This window comes from Cetorhinus maximus, chromosome 12 (assembly GCF_964194155.1).
Source record: "Cetorhinus maximus chromosome 12, sCetMax3.hap1.1, whole genome shotgun sequence".
Classification (NCBI taxonomy): Eukaryota; Metazoa; Chordata; class Chondrichthyes; order Lamniformes; family Cetorhinidae; genus Cetorhinus; species Cetorhinus maximus.
In genome coordinates this window covers 44,143,530-44,168,087 of record NC_135890.1, presented here as the reverse complement: position 1 = coordinate 44,168,087, position 24,558 = coordinate 44,143,530, and the positions used below count along the sequence as shown (strand labels likewise).

General features: G+C 42.4%; 1 protein-coding gene across 2 annotated transcripts in view; it reads right to left on the bottom strand.

The window, feature by feature from the left end:
* The window catches only part of LOC144687406 (proton myo-inositol cotransporter-like), a 169,919-nt gene that overhangs the window by 15,599 nt on the left and 129,762 nt on the right, over nt 1-24,558 (bottom strand). For both annotated transcript variants that reach the window (XM_078553515.1, XM_078553516.1), the window contains exons 5-7: nt 19,454-19,617; nt 18,084-18,204; nt 10,094-10,219 (exon numbers count right to left, since the gene is read on the bottom strand). In XM_078553515.1, coding sequence (XP_078409641.1) covers nt 10,094-10,219; nt 18,084-18,204; nt 19,454-19,617 — 411 coding nt within the window. The remainder of the gene's footprint in view (nt 1-10,093; nt 10,220-18,083; nt 18,205-19,453; nt 19,618-24,558) is intronic.

Sequence of the window (24,558 nt, the reverse complement as noted above, 5' to 3'; positions counted from 1 at the left end):
GAAACCTTATCCACGGGCGGGATGAGGTTTCCGATGTTAATTAAAAATAGAAGTTTTCAGAACTCATTTGCAACATGTCCCTGCTCATGTGGCAAGAGTCACATGAGGGGACATTTTCCTTATTTTTTAAATCTTTATTTTTAATGGCACAGAGGCAGCTTTGTGCCTCCAGGGAGCTTTCTCCCTCCTCCCCACCCCACCAGGCAGCGCTGAGCGTTTCAGCGCATGATTCACGCTGGCTGGCTGTTAATTGGCAGCCAGTGTGAAATCGCGGTCGGGGCCCGATCGCAGGCAGCAGACCATTGCATGGCCACTCCCGGGCCCATCTGCTGCGCCCACCTGACGAGGGGAGAATCCTCCCCTTGATCTATTCAGCCCACCTCATTTCCAAGAACCAGGTCCGACAGTGCATTTTTTCTTGTTGGATTGGACACATACTGCTGTAGAAAATTTTCCTGAATACAATCTAGGAACTTTTACCCCTCTCCGTCCTTTGCACTACCACTTTCCCAGTTTACATTCGGATAATTAAAGTCCCCATTATAACTACTCTATAATGCTTGAACTCTGCAATTTCCCTGCAGATTTGTTCTTCCACATCCTTCCCACTAGTTGGCAGCCTATAGACTACACCAAGCAATGTAGTTGCACCCTTTTTGTTTCTTAGCTCTAGCCAAATTGATTCTGTCCTTGAACCCTCTGGGACATCCTCTTTCTCCAGCACTGCAATGCTCTCCTTAACCAATACCACCACCCCTCCTCTCCTATCTTTTCTGAACACCTTGTACCCAGGAATATTTAACACCCAGTTCTGCCCTTCCTTGAGCAGGTTTCTGTTACCGCCAAAACATATTTCCACATGGCAATCTGTGCCTGTAATTCCCCAATCTTATTTACTATACTCCGTGCATTCACATGCATGCACAGTAACTCTGATTTAGATTTTGTTACTTTCCCTCACCCTGACTTCACTTATTAACTTACTATTCTCTATACTAGTGCTATCTGTCCCTCCCAGTATTTTGTCCACCCTGGTATTCCTCTCTAATATTTTCTCTTGGTTCCCACACCCCTGCCAAGTTAGTTTAAAGCCCTTCCAACAGCACTAGCAAAATGCAAGGAACTCAGTCCCAGCTCTGTTCAGGTGCAAGCTGTCTGGCTTGTATAAGTGTCATCTACCCCAGAGCCAGTCCCAGTGTCCCAGGAATCTAAAGCCCTCTCACCTGCACCATCTTTCTAGCCATGCATTCATATGCCTTATCTTCCTATTTCTGTACTCACTGGCACATGGTACTGGGAGTAATCCGGAAATTACTACATTTGAGATCCTGCTTGCTAATTTTCTACCTAGCTCCCTAAATTCTGATTGCAGGACCAAATCTCCCTTCCTACCTAAGTCATTGGTACCAATGTGGACCATGACCTCTGGCTGTTCACCCTCCCCCGGAAGAATGTCCTGCAGCCGCTCTGCGACATCCTTGACTCTGGCACCAGGGAGGCAACGTACCATCTTGGAGTCACGTCTACAGCCACTGAAATCTCCCCCGCCCCCACCTCCCCCCCCCACACACACCCCCCCCCCAAACCCCACCCCCACCCCCCCCCCCCACCCCCCCCTCCAACCCAGCCCCCACCCCCCCCCACCGGCTCTGGCTACACTCCTCTGAAGAACCAACTACTCACCAGCTTCCAAAATGGAAAACTGATTTGTGAGTGGAACCCCAGGGGACTCCTGCACTACTTGCCTACTTCTCTTGGGCTGCCTTGTGGTCACCCATTCCCCCTCTGTCTCCAGGCCCTTATGCTGCGGTGTGACTACCTCTCTGAGCGTGCTATCCACATAACTCTCAGCCTCCTGGATATGCTAGAGTGACTCCAGCCGCCACTCAAGCTCTGAAAACCGGAGCTCAAGTTTCTGCAGCTGGCAGCACTTTTTGAATGTGTGGTTGTCTAGGATACTGGTAGCGACCATGACTTCGCACATATTACAGGACACGCATTCCATTCCACTGAGCTGCCCTGCCATGTCTTAACTCTACTTCCCTTATGTTAACTTTATTCTACTTTACTTTATTATATTGGCTCTAAACTTCCCTTATTCCTGGCACTTCTCAGTTAAATCCAAGTATAGCTACTTGTTTAAAAATATTACACATTTCTAATTTACTCGCCAGGTCCTACTTAGCAAGACCACCTTCTTTCTGCAGAAAGGTAGAAAAGGAAAAGAGCACCTCGCCACCGAACTCACCTCGGGCTGAATTTTCCCCCTGTCAAGTGGGGAGGGGGTTTGTGCAGGGGCGGGCGGGAGCAAGCGCAAACCCGATCAGCTAAGGCCCGCCCAGCGTGACGCACACCCAGAAGCGCTGTGCGTTCCCTGTGAGGGTAGGGGGGATTCCCTGAGTTGGGGCCTGCGCTCTTTCGCACATGCGTGCAAAAGAGCGCAGATATCTCCCTGAGGCACGGAGGTGCCTCAGGTAGATCAGTTTAAGTTCTGGAATATTTAATAAAGGTGAAAAAAAATTTTAAGGACATGTGACAGTTTCACGTGAGGACATGTCCATTAATTTTTTCAAAAATTTTTATTTAAATAATAAACCCTTCATGAAACCTCATCCCGCCCGTGGATGAAGTTTCATGAAAAATGCGAAGGCCGCCTGGGCTCTTCACCTGCCCGCCAACCTTAAGGTTGGATAGGCAGCATTCTTAACAACTTTAATTACTTTGTTAATGGCCTTAATAGGCTTTTGACAGTTTGACGAGCGTGCCTGCCAAACTGACAATCTAAATGACACAAGGTGACGTCGGGCCCCACCTCCGTTCGCCGACGGGAAAATTCTTCCCCTCTGCTCTCGAACTCTCGCCGCTTCTCGTGCTGTTTTTATGCTCCTCTGCTCCTGTACTCTGAAATCTCATCGCTTGCTCTCTCATTCTCACGCTGATTTATACTCAGAATTACCTTATTATTCTTCAATCTTTCACATCCACCCAAATAGGCAAACTTATTTTTTCAACTGGAAAATGGCACCTCCACCAATGCAGTGCTCCCCAAACACAACAATGAAGTGTAAGGCTAGATTATATGCTCAAATTACAAATGTTCGTCGATCCAAGGCACATTTTTACTCTGTATGCTTTGCATTAGACAGTTAAAAGAGTTTCACTTGTCCTTTACTGAAATGCTGTTGAAAAAACCAGGTGTACAGAAAATGAGGAAGTTCCAACAGAACTATATATGCATGCTAAAGTGGCAGCAGCATACTGTAGATAGAGTTGGCTAATTCCACAACCAATGGATCAGATCAAGGCCCTGCAATCTTTTCACATCTCTTAAGAAATACAAAATTACTTTGTTGTTGGGAGGAGGTCAGGAACCAGAAGTCCCGACATGCCCCAGGAGTTTCTACACAAGTGCGGATTGGGAGCGGGCTAGGCATGCGCAGCCCAGCTTTTGCGAGATCTTTGGATAAGTGCCCAGTGTGCCTGAATGGAGAAAAAACGGCGCAGAAACCCAATCAAGGCCTAGGAGTGGACACCATACCAGAGAGGAGTCCCAGGACAGGGGATCGAGAGTGGGGACAGTAAGAGGTCCAAAAGAGGGAATCTGAAGAGGGAACCTAGGGATGGGGGAAAGGGGGAGGGCCCAGAGAAAGAGAGAATTGGGTTAGGAGCCATTGGGCAGGGGAGACCACCAGTAGGAACCATCATGAAGAGAGCAAAGAAAGAGGCTCCAAGCAGTAAAAGTGCTGTGGTTGGCATGCTCCCACATATTGAGGGCTCTGGAGAAGCCAGGAAGAGCTGAAAAAGCAGGGGAAAATTGGTGACTCCGTACTGGGGGCCAGTGGGGCAAAGGTAACCCTTTGAAACAGTGGTGTTCTGCTCATCATGGCTCAAGAGCTGAAGTTGTGCTTGAGAGTTGGTGCTGGAGTGCAGACTCAGGAATCCGGGAGAATGTAATCTCAGAAGACAAGATTGAAACTTTGAGAGGCAAGCAGTCGTTGAGGCAATCAGAGTCGGAGTGACTGTCGGAGGGAATTCTGAGGCATGATCTTCAAAAATCAAGAGAGAAGACTTGGAATCCCTCATGAGGGAGACAAGAGTTTTAACGAGATTGTCTAACTCATTGTGGATACTGATGTCTGGGTGGGTTGCTGAGAAATCCGTAAAGTGTCTTGGTCGCATCTGCCATGTAGTGTAGTGTGTTCGACCACAGTTTGCCTGTTAATTCACATGAAACTCATGTTAATTCTGAATGTTTGCGTATAAGATAGATATTGTAAATTGTTTTACTTTTCTGACTTTATATCGTAAAGTTTATTTTGTTTGTTCAGAAACCATGGAATCTTGTGGCCTTATTCTCTTAATAAGCACCTTGAATCTCAAATTTTGTCTATTTAAAAAAAAAAGTAATGGTCCAGCTCTTCCTAACCAGATTGTACCAAAATCTTTGGAGTCTGGTCCAGGATCATAACACATCCAATTAAACAGCTAATGAGGAGGGAGGAGTCCATGAACCTTTTGATCTTAAGTGATAGTGGAGTCCAACACACAAGTGCAAAAGACTTGAAGCGTTTGCAACCACCTTCAGCCTGAAGTGTTGGGTGGATGATCCATCTGTCCCCTCCTGAGGTCCCCACTACCACAGATGCCAGACTTTGACCAATTCAATTCAATCCTTTTCATATCAAGAAACAATTGAGCACATTGGATACAACAAAAGCAATGGGCCCTGACAACATCTCAGCTGTAGTACTGAAGACTTCTGCTCCAGATCTAGCCATGCCTCTTGCCAAGTTGTTCCAGTACAGTTACACTATTGGCAACTAACCAACAAAGTGAAAATTACCCAGTTATGTCCTGGCCAGGACAAATCCAAACCAGCCAATTACCACCCCATCAGTTTACTCGCAATCATCAGCATGCGATGAAATGTGTGGTTGACAGGGCTATCAAGCAGCACCCACCTGATGCTCACTGTGGGTTCTGCATCCCTGGAGGAGAGACGATCATGGGAGTTATATACTCAGGAAGCAGTGGGAATAAGAAGTGGAAGGCGGCAAGGAAAGCCAGGAGTGTTGATCCAAGAAAATGAATGCAGTGAAGGAAAAATTATAATGTTCTCACACAAGTTATTAAAGTGAGCAAGTTCATCTTCAAATGGAATATTCTACCAACTGCTCAATTCACTACACACTATCACCTACTTACTAATAGTCTCTATCAATAGGACTCAACCCTAACATTCATAACCTTTACCTCATCTTCACATTCCTAACACAATCGCAAGCTTCGCAATCATAAAGCAATCATTAAGAAGGCACATGGGATACTTGACTTTATTAGCCGAGGCTTGGAATATAAGAACAGGGAGGTTATGCTGGAACTGTATAAAACGCTGATTAGGCCACAGCTAGAGTATTGCGTGCAATTCTGGAATCCGCATTATAGGAAGGATGTGATTGCACTACAGAGTGTGCAGAAGAGATTTGCCAGGATGTTGCCTGGGCTGCAGAGTTTTAGTTATGAGGAGAGATTGGATAGACTGGGGTTATTTTCCCTGGAGCAGAGGAATTAAGGGGGTACATGATTGAGGTGTATAAAATTATGAGGGGCATAGATAGGGTAGACAGGAAGGAACTTTTTCCCTTGGTGGAGGGATCAATAACCAGGGGGCATAGATTTAAGGTAAGGGGCAGGAGGTTTAGAGGGGATGTGAGGAAGAATTTTTTCACCCAGAGGGTGGTGGGAATCTGGAACTCAGCCTGAAAGGGTGGTAGAAGCAGAAACCCTCATAACATTTAAGAAGTATTTGGATGTGCACTTGCGATGCCATGGCATACAAGGCTATGGGCCTAGTGCTGGCAAATGGGATTAGAATAGTTAGGTATTTGTTTGACCGGCGCAGACTCAATGGGCCTTTTTCTGTGCTGTAGACCTCTATGACTCTGTAACTCACAGCTCACCTACATGGCAACTATTCAAGCATGACAGCCACATCACCCAAACATCTTCCAGGATACTGACTGAAGGAAAGATGCACATAACAAGCAGCAAAGAACTGGAGGAGGACAGGCATACTTGTATGTTTTAATCGCCATGGAGATGACAGTTTAGCCATCATGGGAAGGGGCATTGATAAGGCCAAGGCCACTGGCAGAGCTGAAGCAGTCGATAAAGACGATATCTGCATTTTGTTACGACCAAGTGAAAAGGGGTGAGAACTGGCTCCCTTCAATTCAACCTCCTCAGCTGGTCACAACAAAGATTTAAGTTTTTGTTTCACAAGGATATGCATTTTCCAAATCAGAATGTGTTTAATTATTTAAGCTGCAAGCAATAAGGAGTCAATCAAACAAGCTTTTCTTGAGTCAAAGAGTGAGCAAATTTATTAATCACCAAAGCAGAGAAAAATAATAAAAAAGTACCATCAAGCACTCAGCTCTAATGCAATCATTAGAGCCCACACACACATACACACACACACATGTATCTGAAGTAAGGGGAGTTAGAATCCAATGAAAAAATGGTAATAGAATATATGGTTAAGTGTCCTTTTATTGTCTTTGAAGCGTGCACTACAAGTTGTGAAAAGCTGCTTATAGCTCCAGCAGCAGCCTGGAAGTAGCAAGATTCATACAAGGGCCATAGTCACTTTGACAGACATAGGCAAAACAGTCATTGCCATGTTTTGAGATTGTAGCTATGGCTGCAGCAGTTGACAGATTTCAGTTACAACCACTGTAGAGAGGTAAAGACTTCTTAAGCTTTGGCCCTCGCTGAAGTTGAAGGAAGAGAATTACTCCCAAAGGACCCTCGATGATATGGTTTCCTGCTCAGAGCCCTTCTTCCCCACCCCCTCCCTCTTATCGTGCAATGGCCTTTGTTGTTTAAGCATAGTATTTAGCATGTATGAGACTTCAAAAGAGTTTCACAGAATTCACACACCAATAACTTCAAAGAGCTTAATTAAGCTTGAATTTTACTATTCAGAAAGAAAGTTATATTTGAAATGTATTAACAGATACATACACACGTACACACTTATGGTGTAGATGGCCTGGATAGGAAATTGGCTGGCTGGCAGAAAACAGAGAGTATGCATAATTGGGTCTTTGTCTGATTGGCAGGATGTGACGAGTGGAGTCCGGCATGGGTCTGTGATGGAGCCTCAACTTCCTACAATTTACATCGATAACTTAGATGAGGGGATTGAAGACATGGTAGTTAAATTTGCAGATGACACAAAGAGTATGCTGTGAAGAAGACATAAGGAGTTTGAAGACAGAGAAGTTGAGTGAGTGAGTAAGCAAAAATCTGGCAGATGGAGTATAATGTGGGAAAATGTTGTTCACTTTGGCAGGAGGAATAAAAAAGCAGAGTATTATTTAAGTGGAGAACAACTGCAGAATTCCGAGGTGCAGAGGGATCTAGGTGTTCTTGTGCATGACTCACAAAAAGTTAGCATTCAAGTGCAGCATGTAATCAAGAAGGCTAATGGAATGCTATCCTTCATTACCAGAGGAATTGAACATAAAAGTAATGACGTTATGCTTCAGTTATACAGGGCATTGGTGAAATCATATCTTGAATACTGTGTGCAGTTTTGGTGGTCTTATTTAAGGAAGGATGTAAATGCATTGGAGGCAGTTCAAAGAAGGTTTAATAGATTGATGCCTGGAATGAGCAGGCTGTCTTATGAGGATTGGTTGGACAGGCTGGGCTTATTTCCATTGGAGTTTAGAAGAGGTGATTTGATTGAAGTATATAAGATCCTGAATTGTCTTGACAAGATGGACATGGAAAGAATATTTCCTTGAGCCCAACACTAGGGGGGCACTGTTTTAAAATTACAGGTCACCCTTACAGGACAGAGATGAAGAGAATTTTTTCTCTCCAAGGGTTGTGTGGCTTTGGAACTCTGCCTCAAAAGGCGGTGGAGGCAGGGTCACTGAATATTTTTAAGGCAGAGGTAGATTGATTCCCTTGCCTAACAAGAATCTAAGGTTATCGTGGGTAGATGGGAATGTGGAACTTGAAACACAAACCGATCAGTCATGATCTTATTGAATGGCGGAGCAGGCTCGAGGGGCCGAACTGCCTACTTCTGCTCCTATTTCATATGTTCATATGCCTTTGCAATAAAATTACAAAAGTGAGCAATATTTTTCCACAAGTATTTTCAATTAATTTACAAAATTATAAAAACTACAATAAACTCTCTTTTCAGTTATTTCAAATGACGTTTTAAGGTTTGAAAGGAACACAAGAATATATAGTGGTTGAGTTTCCATTCAGCGATGTTCCAGAACAATTTGCCCAAAGGCTGCAGAATTTGAAACACAAGTTAATCCATGCAAATTAAATTTTCATAATCTTCTTCACTGCTTTAAAAAACATGGCATAAGAAGTGCCCTGCCCACAAAACTGATCACACTCTCAGATCCAATTAATAACCATGGCAAGTTTCTGCTAATTGTACCAATCTTAAAATTTAATCTTTCTTTTGTGCAAAGGCACTAATTGGCACCTTTAAAGATCATTGATTTAAAAAAGTTAATAGGAAATTGACCACTGTACCAATATAGCTCGCAAATAATTTTGTATAAATTATTTTCATAGACTGGACACCAATTAAAAATGCTTATTTTTTGTGATAATTCCATTTTCAGCTGTATTAGTAAAACTGCACCAGGTTACCATATTTAAATACATCAAGGAATATTTTTAATGCAAATTTTAAAAAAATATTCTATGTTCTAAAGCACTGTCCAGTTGTGCTGGTTCATGGGAGATTTTACATTCAGCAGTGTGCTCGGTTACATCTTTACGTATCCTTCATACACTATAGGAGCCATGTCATTGTAGTAAATAGAAGGGTTGGAGCTCCAAATCCAGCCATCAAAACCAATAATGTCAAACATAGTGAACCCTGAAAGGATTAAGAACCTCAAATTCCTACCATCCAAATGATGGGACAGTGAAGAGCATTCCACCATCTATTCAGCTACCAATTGTCAAATCATTTGAGCTGCTAGGATCCGCTCGCATAGGATACAAATAATGGCCTTGATTTTCTGAGCTTGAGCCTCTGGTGAACTTGAAACGAAGCATTGCATAGTATAACAGCCTCATGCCTTTGGTGCTGAACTAGCATCCCAGAAGCCAAAAATTTAATTCAATCATAGCAAGTTGTGAATTTGACTTCCATAAAACTGATCATTTGAGAATTTGGGAACAGAAAAAAAAAGCCCAAAGAAGCAACTGGATTGTTTTAAAGATCTAACTAATTAATTGTTGGTTGTGATCCTCAAGTGTGAGGATTCCTCAAGTATGAATTAGATAAATCAACCAGTTGATTTGTCCATTCTTTTAAAAGTATATATTTTTCCATATATCATCTAACCATCAAGCCCAACAGAGGGGCTCGACCATCAGGCCCACCAGAGTTGTAAAAATATTAAGCTTGTTCAGCTTCAGGTGTAAATGAACTAACCAGGCCAAAAATCCTGGGCTCTACTGGGACAAGAATGGATGACTATACGATGAGTGTGCAAATAAAGATGCATAAACATAAGCTGGGTAAGTTTTCATCTATAATATCTGGCTGGGCTATAGAAGAAAACTGATTCAGGAGGTTCACATGCCTGCACAATTTCTTCCCTATTTACTTTTAATGATGCAAAAATCGGGTGGGGCTCCATTGCATTCCTTCCCACTTAATGTTCCTCTCTCTGCTCTGCCCAAATGAAAATCACCCTCTGGGGTCTGGAGAAGCTATAAAATTAGACTGCAATCTAATTATGTGTATTGAAGATTTAAGCACATATGATCTAGAGAAACTATTGAGCTAGACTATATTCTAAGTGTGAAGCCAGCACTACAGCCGAGTACAGATTAACAGAATCTACCCCCCCCCCTTGAAAATGCAGGTTAACATTTCAAGATTAGACCATTAGTCAAAAATGTTCCTTAAAAGGTTGTTTAAACCCATCTTTTCTCTTTTTCTCTGTTTGTATCAAGTAGGCAATCTAATTTCTATTGTGCTCGGCAAATACTGAGTATATACATTGAAAATACACTGCTTGGAGTTTCATACCTGCCCCAGGCAGCTACTGCCTCAGACTTGTTGCTCACAGGAACACAGGATGACTCAGTAACATTGGGACTTTCCATTTTAAAACAGAAGCCACAGTTTGGGTCCAACATACAATTGTTACAAGATCTGAAATTAAGAAATGAAAACCATTAAAATTTTGATTTGTATCAAGTTAAACATGCACCACAACAATTTACATTTACAGAAATTGTAACATAGTGATAATGTTACGAGATCAGTAATCCAGAGGTTTGGACTAATATGCTGGAGGCATGTGCTCAAACCCCACAATAACAATTGGAGGAACTTAAAATCAATTAATTTGGAATAAAATGCTAGGTTCATTATTAATGATTGTGAAGCTATTGGATTATAAAAATCCATCCGGTTCACAAATGTCCTTTAAGAAAAGACGTCAAAATCTTTTAATCATACCCGATCTGGGCTACCTATGACTCCAGACCAAGAGCATTGTGGTTGACTTATAATTGCCCTCTGAAATGGCCTAGAAAGCCATTCAATTGTATTAAATGGTTATAAAAAAATAAAGTTGAAAAGGAATAAAACCAGACAGACCACTCAGCATTGATCTAGGCACCGGAAATGAAAACAGCACACCCAGCCCAGTCAACCCTGCAAAGTAACCCTCACAAACATCTGCAGAATTGAGCCAAGATTGGGAGAGCTGTCCTACAGATGGGTCAAGCAACAGCTTAACATGGTCATACTCTCAGAATTGTACCTTACAGCCAAGGTCCCAGACCTCCATCACCATTCCTGGTTAAGTTCTGTCACACTAACAGGACAGACCCACCAGAGGTGTCGGAGCAGTGTATACAATTGGGAGACTGTGGCCTGAGAGTCCTGGACTCTGGATCCCATGACATCTCATGGCATCAGGTCAAACACTGGCAAGGAAACCACCTGCTGATTACCACCTACCATCTTCCATCAACTAATGAATCAGTGCTCCTCTATATTGAACACCACACGGAAAAGCACTGAGGGTAGCAAGGGCACAGAATGTCGTCCCCAGGATATCGCTGCAGGAAATCCTCAAGGTGGTGTCATTGACCCAACTATCTTCAGCTGTTACATTAATGACACTTGTTCCATCATACGGTCAGAAGCGGGGATGTTTGCCGATGATTGCACAATGTTCAGCACCATTTGCAACTCCTCAGACACTGAAGCAGCCCATGTCCATATGCAGCAAGACCTGGACAACAGTTAGGCTTGGGCTGATAAGTGGCAAGTTACATTTGCACCACACAAGTGTCAGACATTTGAGCATCTCCAACAAGAGAGTATCTAACCATCTCCCCATGACATTCAAAGGCATTACAATCATTGAATTCCCCCACCATCAACTTCCTCGGAGTTACCACTGACCAGTAACTTAATAGGCTGATGAGAAAACAGGAGAGAGCTTTGGCAAATCACAAAACTTGTTCTCCTGGGTGTAGCAAAAGAAATGGTGGGATTTGTGCAGCCCTTGAGACGGAAAGGTTGGATATCTGATGAGACTTTTTCCCTGTTAGAGGCCAAGAGGGAGGCAAAGAGGAAAATGGATGTGGATTGTTAAAGGTTTAAAGACAGAAATTCAATTAAAACTGTAAGCAGATAAAGAGAAACAGCTAAATGACATGTTCGATGAATTAGAAGCAGAGAATCAGGAAGACAATATGCAGAAACTTTTCCAAACAGTTCAATCAATGACATGAAAGTTTCAACCTTGCCTGCATTGCATTCTCAGTTTCTGGCAAAAATGAAATGGAAGCAAAGAAAATTGCTGCACCAATGGCGCAAATATTGAGAGTATCTTTACAAGGACGACTGAGTCAAATTTTAAGGCCAAGTTGAATATGAATCTCCTCCACTTCGAGGAATTTGAGTGTCCTAGTGCATGAATTGTAAAGGTTAGTATACAAGTACAGCAAGTAATTAGGAAAGTTAATAGAATGTTATTGTCTATTGTGAGCGGAATTGAATACAAAAAGTTATGCTTCAGTTATACAGGGCATTGGTGAGGCCACATCTGGAGTATTGGTCTCCTTATTTAAGGAAGGATATAAATGAGTTGGAAGCAGTTCAGAGAAGGTTTACAGGACTGATAGCTGGAATGGGTGGATCATCTCATGAGGAAAGGTTGGATAGGCTAGGCTTGTATCTGCTAGAGTTTAGAAGAGTAAGATGTGATTTGATTGAAACATATAAGGTCCTGAGGAGTCTTGACAGTATGGATGTGAAAGGGATGTTTCTTCTTCTGGGAGAATCTAGAACTAGGGGCCAGTGATTAAAAATAAGGAGTCACCTATTAGGGATAAGGTGAAATCTTTCCTCAGAGGGTTGAGTGTCTTTGGAACACTCTTCCTCAAAAGGCAGTAGAAACAGAGTCTTTGAATATTTTAAGGCAGAGCTATATAGATTCTTGATAAGCAAAGGGTGAAAGGTTATTGGGGATAGGTGGGAATGTGAAGCTGAGGTTACAATCAGATCAGTCATGATCTTATTGAATGGCGGAGCAGGCTCGAGGGGCCGAGTGGCCTACTCATTCATTGCTCCTTATTCATATGCTCCCCAACTTATACTTCTCTTATCTGCTCTGGTTCGTTCCCCATTACTAGATCCAATAGTGAATCTTTCCATGTTGGGCTAGAAAGAAGTCCTGTACACATTGTAGGATCTCAATTTCTTTATCCCCTTTACCTACCTCTTCTGAACAATTAATATCAAGGTAGTTGAAATTTCCCATGATTATTATTCAATTTTTAAAATTCAATTCCCTAACTTGTCTGCATATTTCTTCCCGTACCTGCCTTCCACTATTACCTGCACTGTCAGCCCCATCTGTGGGTGTAGTGGATCTTTTCTTATCTTTTGTCTCTTTCCATATGGATTCTATTTTGGTCTTGCTGATAGCTGTGTCCCATTTTTTCTATTGCTGTAATAGAAATCCTGAATAAGTACAGCTACTCCAACTCCCCGTTTTCTCCCCTTTATCTTTTCTAAATGTTATACTCTGCAGGGTTTAATTCACAGTCTTGATTTTTCTGTAGCCATGTCTTAGGAATCACTATCATGTCTGGTTCCTCCCAACACGATTGCTTCTAGCCTTCCTGTTTTATTATGAACATTGTGTGCATTGTTGAACAGACATTTTAACTAATTTTCAGTAGGATTTCCTCTCATTTTATGTTTAGCCATCTTTTTAGACTCCCAATCTGGAGCAAGAATAATTAACTGGGGGAGAGCCGACTTCAATAAGGCAAGAACGGAGCTAGGCTGGATAGACTGGAACCAAAGGTTGACGGGAAAAACTGTAGCTGAACAATGGGCTACCTTCAAAGAAAAAAATGGTTGGGGCACAGTCAAGGTATATTCCCTCAAAAGGGAAAAGGTAGGGCAAACAAATCCAGAACTCCCTAGATGAAAAAGGAGATAGAAATTAAGATAAAGAAGACAAAGCATGCTTATGACAGGTGTCAGGTAGAAATTACAACTGAGAACCAAGTGGAATACAAAAGGTTCAGAGGGGAGGTGAAGAAGCAAGTAAGAGCAGCAAAGACGGATTATGAGACCATAAAGGGGAATCCCAAAGTCTTCTAACAGCACATAAATAGTAAGGGGGTGGTAAAAGGAGGAGTAGGACCGATTAGGGACCAAAAAGGGGACTTACACCTGGAGGCAAGGGGCATGGCTGTGGTGTTAAACAAATACTTTGCACCTGTCTTTAACAAGGAAGCAGATGCTGCTGAGGTCATGGTGACAGAGGAGAAAACTCCGTCACTAGAAGGATTCAAAATGGATGAGGAGTAAGTGTTGGATAAGCTTTGGGTGCTCAAGGTTGACAAGGCAATGGGAAAGGATGAGGTGCATCCAAGGATATTGAAGTAAGGGTGGAAGATTGGCCACAATCTTTCAATCTTCCCTAGACTCAGGGGAGGTGCCAGTGGAATGGAGAATTGCAAACATTACACCCTTGTTCAAAAAAGGTTGTAAGGATAAGACCAGCAATTACAGACCAGACAGTTTAACTTCAATGGTGGGCAAGATTCTAGAAACAATTATTTGGGACAAAATTAGTGGTCACATGGAAAAATGTGGGTTGATTAGGAAGAGCCAGCATGGATTTCTAAAGGGGAAATCATGTTCAACTAACTTGAGAGTTTTTTTGAAGAGGTAACAGAAAGGGTAGATGAGGGTAATGCTGTTGATGTGGTGTACATGGACTTTCAAAAGGCAATCGATACAGTGCCAGACAACAAACTTGTGAGTAAAGTTATAGCTCATGGAATAAAAGGGACAGTAGCAACATGGATACAAAGTTGGCTGAGTAATAGGAAACAGAGGGATATTTATCGGGCTGGAGGAAGGATTGTAGTGGAGTTCTCCAGGGGTCGGTATTGGAATCCTTGTTTTCCTGATGTACAGTTAAGTCCTGTGATTCGCACCTTCCTGGTTCATGTTTTCACTTACCCACGCTTTGTACTCTGTACACCGCTTCGCCCATTGTGTGAGCAATGTTCGATTAACCGTGGTTTCTTTATGTTGAGGCACTCTCTCTTTCAGCATCACAAACGGGTAGTTCCCACCTCGACCAGAGGGGCTGCCGATCTGTCAGGGCTGGAGGGCCTCCCTTTGGCCGGTGCACATATAGCATCAGCAAAAAGCTCAAACCAAATTGGTGGTTGGGCCACATTAACAAGAGGCTGCGAGTGCCTAGAAGAGTCTGAGGCAGCCCATCAGTCAGGAAGGGAGCGAAGTCACCTGGCTTCTACATCGAGCCAGTAGACAGTAGAAACCAGGGTAGTAGTGCACAGATGGGGATAGTGGGTTGGAGTATTTTTTTTAATATATGTCCAGGCAAAATACTAATTGTTATTTATGATGACAGCACTGTGATGAAATAATACTCAAATCCTTTGGGTCTTCTGTTTTCCCTCCAACTAAACATATAATTTACCAAAAGATCTTTCATCAAAGCTAATACCCGATTCAATTTGAAATCTCACTGACGTATTGCTCAGAGGCTCCCCCATATGTTGTATACAGGTACTGCACCACAATACTGCCCAAACCAATGCTGCCCTCGCATGACTGGAGCCTATCTAATTGAGTCCTATTCAAAAGCATGTTCCCGTTCGCGATTTCGCAGTTTGCGAGATTTTGCGGGAACGTAACCCCCGCAAACGGCAGGACTTTACTGTATATTAATGATCTAGATCTTGGTGTGCAGGGGACAATTTCAAAGTTTGCAGATGATACAAAACTTGGAAACATTGTAAACTGTGAGGAGGACAGTGTAGAGCTTCAAAAGGATGTAGACAAGTTGGTGGAGTGGGCAGATAGGTGGCAGATGAAGTTCAATGTGGAGAAGTGTGAGATGATGTATTTTGGGTGTATATGTGCATAGATCACTGTAGGTGGCAGGACAGGTGGAGAGAGCAGTTAATAAAGCATACAATATTCTGGGCTTTATCAATAGTGGCATAGTGTACAAGAGCAAGGAGGTTATGCTGATCTTATAGAAGACACTAGCTAGATCTCAGCTGGAATATTGTGTATAGTTCTGGGCACAACACTATAGGAAGGATGTGAATGTATTGGAGAAAGTGCAGAAGAGGTTTATAAGAATGGTTCCAGGGATGAGAAACTTCAGTTATGAAGATAGATTGGAGAGGTTCAGACTGTTCTCCTTGGAGAGGAGAAGGCTAAGAGGAGATTTGATAGAGGTGTTCAAAATCATGAGGGGGCTGGATAGAGTAGACAGCGAAAAACTGTTCCTGCTCGTAAAAGAATCGAGAACGAGAGGGCACAGATTTAAAGTGATTTGCAAAAGAAGCAAATGTGATGAGAGAAAAAAATTTTTCATTCAGCAAATAGTTTGAGTCTGGAATGCACTGCCTGGAAGTGTGATGGAGGCAGATTCAATTGAGGCATTCAAGAGGGCATTGGATGATTATTTGAATAGAAACAATATGCAAGGGTACAGGGAAAAGGCAGGAGAATAGCACCAAGTCATAATGCTCATTTGGAGAGCTGGTGAAGACACAATGGGTCAAATGGCCTCCTTCTGCGCTGTCACAATTCTGTGATTCATTCAATAACTCTACTTTATTCTTTCCTATGTTCTCCTGCCCTGTTTAGGATGCTTGTGTTATTGTAGACCTGTTCCTTCCTCTTTCTAGTTTAATGCCTTTGCCGCCTCCCCCTTTACCCTTTCCGCTAGGAGATAGGTTCCATCCAGGTTCAGGTGGAGCCCATACAATCGGTACAGCTCCTTCCTGTCCCAGAACTGGTGCCAGTGTCTAATGAAAAGGAACCCCTTTTCCTCAAACTAGCCCTTTGGCCATGTGTTGATTATCCAAATCTGTCGGTTGCTATGCCAATTTGCATGTGGCTCAGGCAGTAATTCAGAAATTATTCTGCTCAAATTCCTGTGTTTTTTAATTAAGAGCCTGATGTGCTTTCAGCAGTGCCTCCTCCCTGTTCCTACCCATGTTGTGTTTGTTCTAATATGGACCATGACAACTAGACTTGCTCCCTCCCTTTCCAGGTTTCTCTCCAGCCCCCACGAGATATTCCTTACCCTGGCACCGGGCAGGCAATACACCCTTTGGGATTCACGTTCTTGGCTGCAGAGTGTGCTACCTATTCCCACTGTCCTTCCTACTGCATTTGTCTTTGTCCTGCTACATAAGCAACTCTATATTTCGTTTTGTTTGTTCTTGGCATGTGAGCATGGCTGACAAGGCCAGCATTTACTGCCCATCGCTAATTGACCTCGAGAAGGTGATGGCGAACCACACTCTTGAACCACAGCATTCCACATGCTGTACACTCATAGTACTGTTAGGAAGGGATTCCAGGATAGTGACCCAGTGACAGTGAAGAAATGGCACTATAGTTCCAAAGTCAGGCTGGTGTGCGACTTGGATGGGAATTTTCAAGTGGTGGTGTTCCCATGCATCTGGTGTCCTTGTTCCAGGTGGTAGAGGTCACAGATTTCAAAATGTACTGTTGAAGGAGGCTTGGCAAGTTTCTGCAGTGCATCTTGTAGATGATATACATTGCTGCCACTGGCACCCATGTTGAAGGAAAGGACTGATTAAATCGGTGGATGGGGCGTTAATCAACTGGGCTGCTTTGTCCTGGATGGTGTTGAGCTTCTCAAGTGTTATCGGAATTTGCAATTGCCCCTGTGGCAATGGCCCCACCTGCCCCTGCCAACCCATTCCCCACCCCACACATTGCCAGGGCCTTCCTGACTGAACCTGGTGCCCTCAGACCCCTACCTACCTGGTTGTGAGGATGCCGTCCATCCATTGCAACCTTTGGACTGGCCACCACTTACCACTGTTGAGCTGCCAGCCCTCCATTAGCCATAAGCTCCTAGCAGCAGACAATTAATTGGCTACTGCTGACAAACTGGCTACCACAGGCTGCCGAAGTGGGTTTGCAGGCCCCCTCCACCCGCTTTCTGTGGAACCTTCAACCACAATGGTTAAATCCAGTCCTTTAACTCAGTTTCTCTCCACACAGATGCTGACAGGCCTGCTGAGTATTTCCAGAATTTCTTGTAACTGTTTTGCTACTCTGTGATGCCAGGTTCACTTTGCAGTAGAAGTTAGATAGTGAGATTAGCGATAAATTATGGTAGATTCTAAAAACTTTTGAACACCAGCAGTGTCCTTTAGCATGACTGCTATTCCAGTCTTAACATGTCCTTGGCCTCAGCTCATTTTAGTCAAATTCTATCATTCCATCCAAGAAGCATGTTTGTGACAGCGCACAGAATGAAACTGATGTCAGAGTCAATTAACAAATCTGCTGTATTCTTGAAGTGTCAAAGGTCAACTCTACTTTTTATTGTTTCCAATGAATGATTTTGCAAGCCTATATCTGTGGTAGCATTCTGACAAAATGGAGTTCTGTATACAATGTAAAGAAAATTTGCATTCTTGAATGTATTAAAGAGAACACTCACTTGTATTGAACACAAGTGCCATTATGGCCTGAAGGGTCTCTGGGATGGAGAGTTATAGGTGGTGAGGCTCGGGCTGATAACAAAAATCCAACTGCTAGAATCACAAGGCTCAATGCTGTTCCTGCAAAAAAAAGAAAATCACAGAAACCATCAACAGAATCTTCAAGCTGAAGACTACATCACAAATTTAGCTCCTCGATTTAGGTATGCAAATAACTTGAAGTCCAAATAGTTGAGAAAACTACAGACGTGCTACTTCTATCTTCACATGAAACCTGTAAGCATTGCCGTAAATTAACCAGAATAGCTGGTGGAAAGAACACATGGGGAAGTAACCTCATCTCTGATTTATAATTTTTCATAGTTGGTAGAGGTTGCTGGTCCTCTCCAGACCACAACACTAACAATTCCAAATAAAGAATATTGGAATTACTGGGTGGATTCAAAGACCTTAATCATTAAACTTTCTTTGCATGAATTTTGCCTGACCTCTTAAATGTCTTTTACTATTTTTGTTTCAGGTTTCCACCACCTGCAGTTTTTATTACTAACATTACAAATATTTATTGTCCAAAAGAATTGAAGATTAACCTGTGTCACTAATTACAATGATTGGATGCTGGAATTGCCACATGCTGAGCACCAGATGTGCAATAGGTAGTTGTTGGGTGCAATACCATTTAAGAAAATAGATAAATAATTTGAATGCTTAGTCTTAAGACTGCTATTTGATGCTCATCAATACTTCTCACTGCTTCTATTTAATTCATTTTTTAACTGGCCCAAATAATCAGTTATGTTGTTACCAATCATGATTATTTTTGCCCTACCAATATGCAGCACTGAGGTGCAAAGTCTTTGAATCAAGGTGTTATCATATATTATCACCAAGTATTGTAAAAAAAAATATTTTTATTTATCTATTGTACTATGAAGCTCAGAAACATGACTGGACTAGAAGAACACTTCATTCGCTGTGGATTCTTGGGTCACTAGCATCTGCAGAATAGAGTAAAATTCCATCTGCTCTATCCCACCAGCAGTCGTAGTGAGAAGTGAACATCCACAATTACTGTTTCGAAGCCAAATTGTCAATGACTTGATATCTAATTAAAATAAACACCATAACCATTTAGATCTCCCAGAGTCCTCACATCATCATAATTAGGGGGAAAAACACTAGAAATAAGGCTGTTTGCTTAGCATTGAGCCCTAGCAGAAATTGCTGAGGTGATATTGCAAACATCAGTCTTTTTGAAGTGTAGCCTCATCTTGCCCTGAATTGCATATTTTCTAGAAATGAAAACAGCAAGAGTTTTTTTCGCATTTGAAATTATGAATATGTAGATTGAGAAAATAAGTTTACTGACCTGTGAGACTGCCCAGGGTGAGCTTTCTGCGTCCTACCTTCTCAACCAGCCAAACTCCAACCAATGTAAAAATGAAGTTTGTGAATGCTGTCACTGCTGCCAACCAGATTGCTGATGTGTCATCTTGGACTCCTGACATCTGCAATATGGTAGCACTGTAATACCTGGAGGCGACAATGGGATGGAATGCATCATTCGTACTGTGGTCTAATCCAACCATATTAACTATACAATCACAGTCCATTCAGCAGGATAAGTAGTTAATAAAAGAGAGGGGGAAGAAATGGATGGTAGTAACAACTTTATTCTTTTATACTCTGGGAAATTTGTTTCAAATGTTAATCCTTGTATACACACAATGATTTCATTACTGGTTTTTAGTCACCATGTTCAGTGATTCTGATGAAGAGTCATCTTCAGTGTATGGCTTTTAAAAAAAAACTATACCGAATCCTCCCACCTGATGCTGTTTTAGAACTAAGTGGAGGTGAACTTGATCTATACCAGCAGCGTGAAACAGACTGTAGTGGACCGGCAGCCGAGTTTTCATTGCGCCCAACATGACAATAGTTCAAACTTTCTTTGGAGATGTATTTGCTCGACTTAATGTCGCTTTTACATGGTTTGAAATTAAAAATCTTGGCAATATTTTGCAAATCAGTAGAAAATAAAAACTGGCATGGTAAAAACTTAGCTGTCAATTCGCTATGAGTTCATTGGTGCTGCTGGCACAGATCAATTTCACCCTGAGTATCTTTTTCACTGAACAAAGCTTGACCCTTATGAGGTAATATTGCTAGAAACAAGGTTTCTTTTGATGAAATCCATTTAATTGAGAATAGAGACTGAAACTCCAGTACTTTGTAGAGAACCTGTGTTGCATTATTGCAGTTAAAACCATTATAAGTGGGTAATGGACTCCCTGGGATGGATTTTCCTCTGAGGTGGGAAACGGGAGTCAGGCCATTTCTCAACATCGCAATCCCACCGCCCGAGTAGCTGAGTCTGCCCACTTTATTTTCACCCAGAGTGTCGGGGCGGGCTGGAGTTGGGATGTCAACCTCCCATAAGAGGGCAGGGGCGTAATGTACGGTGCAAACGGTGTCAAAGGTGGGAAAATTGGGCCCCTGACAATTATGGCTTATTTGTAATTTCAAAGAAAATTTGCCAAAGTCCCAAGTAAAAGATGAATTGAAAAGGCACAAAGATTAAAAGTAGAATGTGAAACTGGATAAGAAATTTGGTTTTAAAAAGTAATTTTTAACAGGCATTAGATCAGTCTTCCATGTGGTGGGAGGGCACAGAGAAAGAGAGGAAAAACATGGAGTGAAGCCAAAGCATCAATGCTTAGACCTATTTCTAACCTGTATCAATAACTTGACAAATTGGTTCACAGGGACCAAATAAATCAAATTCTCTTCTTACATTGTGGCACTCTAGGATATTTAACAGGTGTTTCAGGATTGCATGTGTCACATTACAGCCTACACAGGTGCTCCAAACATGTTGTGGTTTAATATTACAAAGCTTTTTACATTCCTGAGTCACTGTTTCCCTTCCAGGATTTATTTACAATCACATCATCTCTTTATACTGCCAAACAATTATCACGAAGGCTATAATGATAGGAACAGATTGAAAAAAAAAATGTAATGCTCAGCGAATACTGCCAAGGAAATACAAGAGTTGTGATAATTAGAATCACCAGATCATTCCTTTCAAAGTTACTCCTAGCAAACCTGGCTCAGAACATCTGATAGCTATTTTTTGGTTGAACAGTAACACTAGCCATTCTCACAATATAAAACATATGAATTGGAGTAGGTTATTCAGCCATTTTCTTTGGCATTCAATAAGATCATGGCTGACCTTTTAGCTCAGCTATGCTACCCTGAACTATCCTCATATCCCTTGATTCCTTAGTATCTAAAAATCTATTGATCGTATTGATCTCTGACCTTGAAAGACTGAACGATGGAGCATTGCAGCTCTCCATGGTACAGAATTTCAAAGATTCACATCCTGTGAACTTCTCACCTCAAGCCTAATGGCCAACCACTTATTCTGAAACTGATCCCCAATTCTTGACCCCCCAATCAGGAGAAACATCCTCCCAGCATCTAACCTGTCAAGCCCTTTAAGGATTTTATGTTTCAATCAAATCACCCCTCATTCTTCTAAACTCAAGTGAATAAAGGCCTAGTCTGTTCAATCTGTTTCCACTGGATAATACCCTTATCCCAGGAATCAGTCTAGTGAACCTTTGTTGCACTCCCTCTAAGACAAGCATATCTTTCCTTAGGTAAGGAAAACAAAATTGTACACAGGTGTGATCTCACCAAGGCCTGATTATTAATTGTAGTCAGACTTCCCTTATACTCAAATTCCTTTGTAATTGAGGTCAACATACCATTGGCCCTCCCAACTGCTATTTTGCTTTTCTATTTTTTCCTACCAAAGTAGATAACTTCATATTCGTCCATATTACATTCCACCTGCCATCTTCTTGCTCACTCACTTAACCTGTCTAAATCCTCTTGCAGCCTGTGTCCACCTCACAGATTACATTCTCAACTAACTTTCTATTACCAGCAAACTCGGATGTTACACACGGCCCCCTCTTCTAGGTATATAATATATAGTGGCAGCAAAAGTTAGAACAGAGAATTAAAAGTATCTAGTATGTAGAGAAAGGAATGGAGACATCCAGTAGCCGTTAGCCAGCAGAAGCAGCCAGCTATTGTGCTGCAAGAGCAAGTACTCAGCTGGAGCAAGACAAGATACTCAAAATTTGGCACCAGAATCAGATCTCACGAGAAAACAGAGAGTTGTATATAAAAGAAAAGCTTTACAGATGTACATCACTGCCAAATTGTTCAGTGAAAAACAGGATAACATGGCTTTTTACTAAGTTAGATTACTTCCCTCTCTAGCCTGTTTCTGCACCGTTATTTAATTTCAAAGGCCCAGATATATATATATAATTTTCCATCACTCCGACAAACCAAATCATCACACAAAATGTCAAAGGATTGGTTATATTTCCAGAAAGTAAATAATGAAATAGACTTTACTGAATAACAGACTTCAGTGATCATCCCACCAGATTTGGACTTTGAACCTTGATTTTCAGAGATCTGGTTACGTCATTATTTATATAAGTAACATAGCTATAATTAACATGACAACTTGAAATTTTAATAGCAATCAGCATTCTCTTTTAATATTCACTCATGGTACGCCCACATCCATTAATGATTAAATAATTTATTGCCCATCCCTAATTATTCTTGAAAAGGTGATGGTGAGCTGCTTCCTGAACCGCTGCAGTCCCTACGGTGTAGGTACACCCACAGTGTTGTTAGGGACGAAGTTCCAGGATTTTGACCCAGCGACAGCGAAGGAACGGCGATGTATTTCCAAATCAGGATGTTCTGTGGCTTGGAGGGAAACTTCCAGGTGGTGGTGTTCCCATCTATCTGCTGCCCCTGTTCTCCTAGATGGTGGCAGTCTTGGGTTTGGAAGGTGCGGTCCAAGGAGCCTTGGTGAGTTCCTGCGCTGTGAATCAGTGGTGGAGGGAATGAATGTTTGTGGAAGGGGTACAAATCAAGCGGGCTGCTTTGTCCTGGATGGTGTCAAGCTTCCTGAGTGTTGTTGGAGCTGCACTCATCCAGGCAAGTGGAGAGTTTTCCATCACACTCCTGACTTGTGCCTTGTAGATGGTGGACAGGCTTTGGGGAGCGGGGGTCAAATAGTGAGTTATTCGCCACCGGATTCTTAGCATTTGGCCTGCTCTTGTAGCCACAGTATTTATATGCTAGTCCAGTTCAGTTTCTGGTCAATGGAAACTCACAGGATGTTGATAGTGGGGGGTTCGGCGATGGTAATGCTATTGAATATCACGGGGCAATGCTTAGATTCTCTTTTGTTGGAGATGGTCATTGCCTGATATTTGTGTGGCACGAATGTTACTTGCCACTTGTCAGTCCAAGCCTGAATACTGTCCTGGTCTTGCTGCATTTTGGATAACGACTGCTTCAGTGTCTGAGGGAGTTGCAAATGTTGCTGATCATTATGCAATCATCAATGAACATCCCCACTTCTGACCTTATGATGGAAGGAAGGTCATTGATGAAGCAGCTGAAGATGGTCGGATCTAGGACACTATGCTGTGGAACTCCTGCAGTGATGTCCTGGAACTGAGATGATTGACCTCCAACAATCACAACCATCTTCCTTTGTGCTAGGTATGACTCCTACCGGTGGAGAGTTTTCCCTTGATTCCCACTGACTCCAGTTTTGCTAGGGCTCCTTGATGCCAAACTCGGTCAAACGCGGCCTTGATGTCAAGGGCAGTCACTCTCACCTCCCCTCAGGAGTTCAGCTCTTTTGTCCATGTTTGAACCAACGCTGTCATGAGGTCAGGAGCTGAGCAGGTTATTGCTAAGCAGTGAAAGCACTATTGATGACCCTTTCCATCACTTTACTTCTGATAAAGAGTAGATTGATGGGGCGGTAATTGGCCGGGTTGGCTTTGTCCTGCTTTCTGTGTACAGGACACCCCTGGCCAATTTGCCATATTGCTGGGTGCCAGTGTTGTAGCTGTACTGGAACAGCTTGGCTAGGGGCACAGCAAGCCTGAAAATTCATCCGAACAATTATTTCTAGAAATATGCAAGCCCCTGCCACTAGTTTTTTTTAAAAACCAGACAGTTAGATTGACATATTTGGTACTAACCACAGTTATCGGGATATAGGTACATCGCCTCCACAAATGGAGGTGTACAGAATCTTTGCAGTGATAACCATAAATATATAAATAATAGTGCTATAATGAATCACTTGAAGACACATCCCTTGATCTCAGTGACCTTCTGTCAGAGCAACATAACCTTCAAACACAGCCCGCCGGTTAACATTGACCAGAAACTTAATTGGACATGCAAGATAAATACTGTGCCTACAGGAATAGATCTGCGGCTAGGAACTCACCTCCTGACTCCCCCAAAACCTGTTCACTACCTACAAGACACAAGCCAGGAGTGTGATGGAATACTCACCGCTTGCCTGATGAGTGCAGCTCCAACAACACTCAAGAAGCTCGA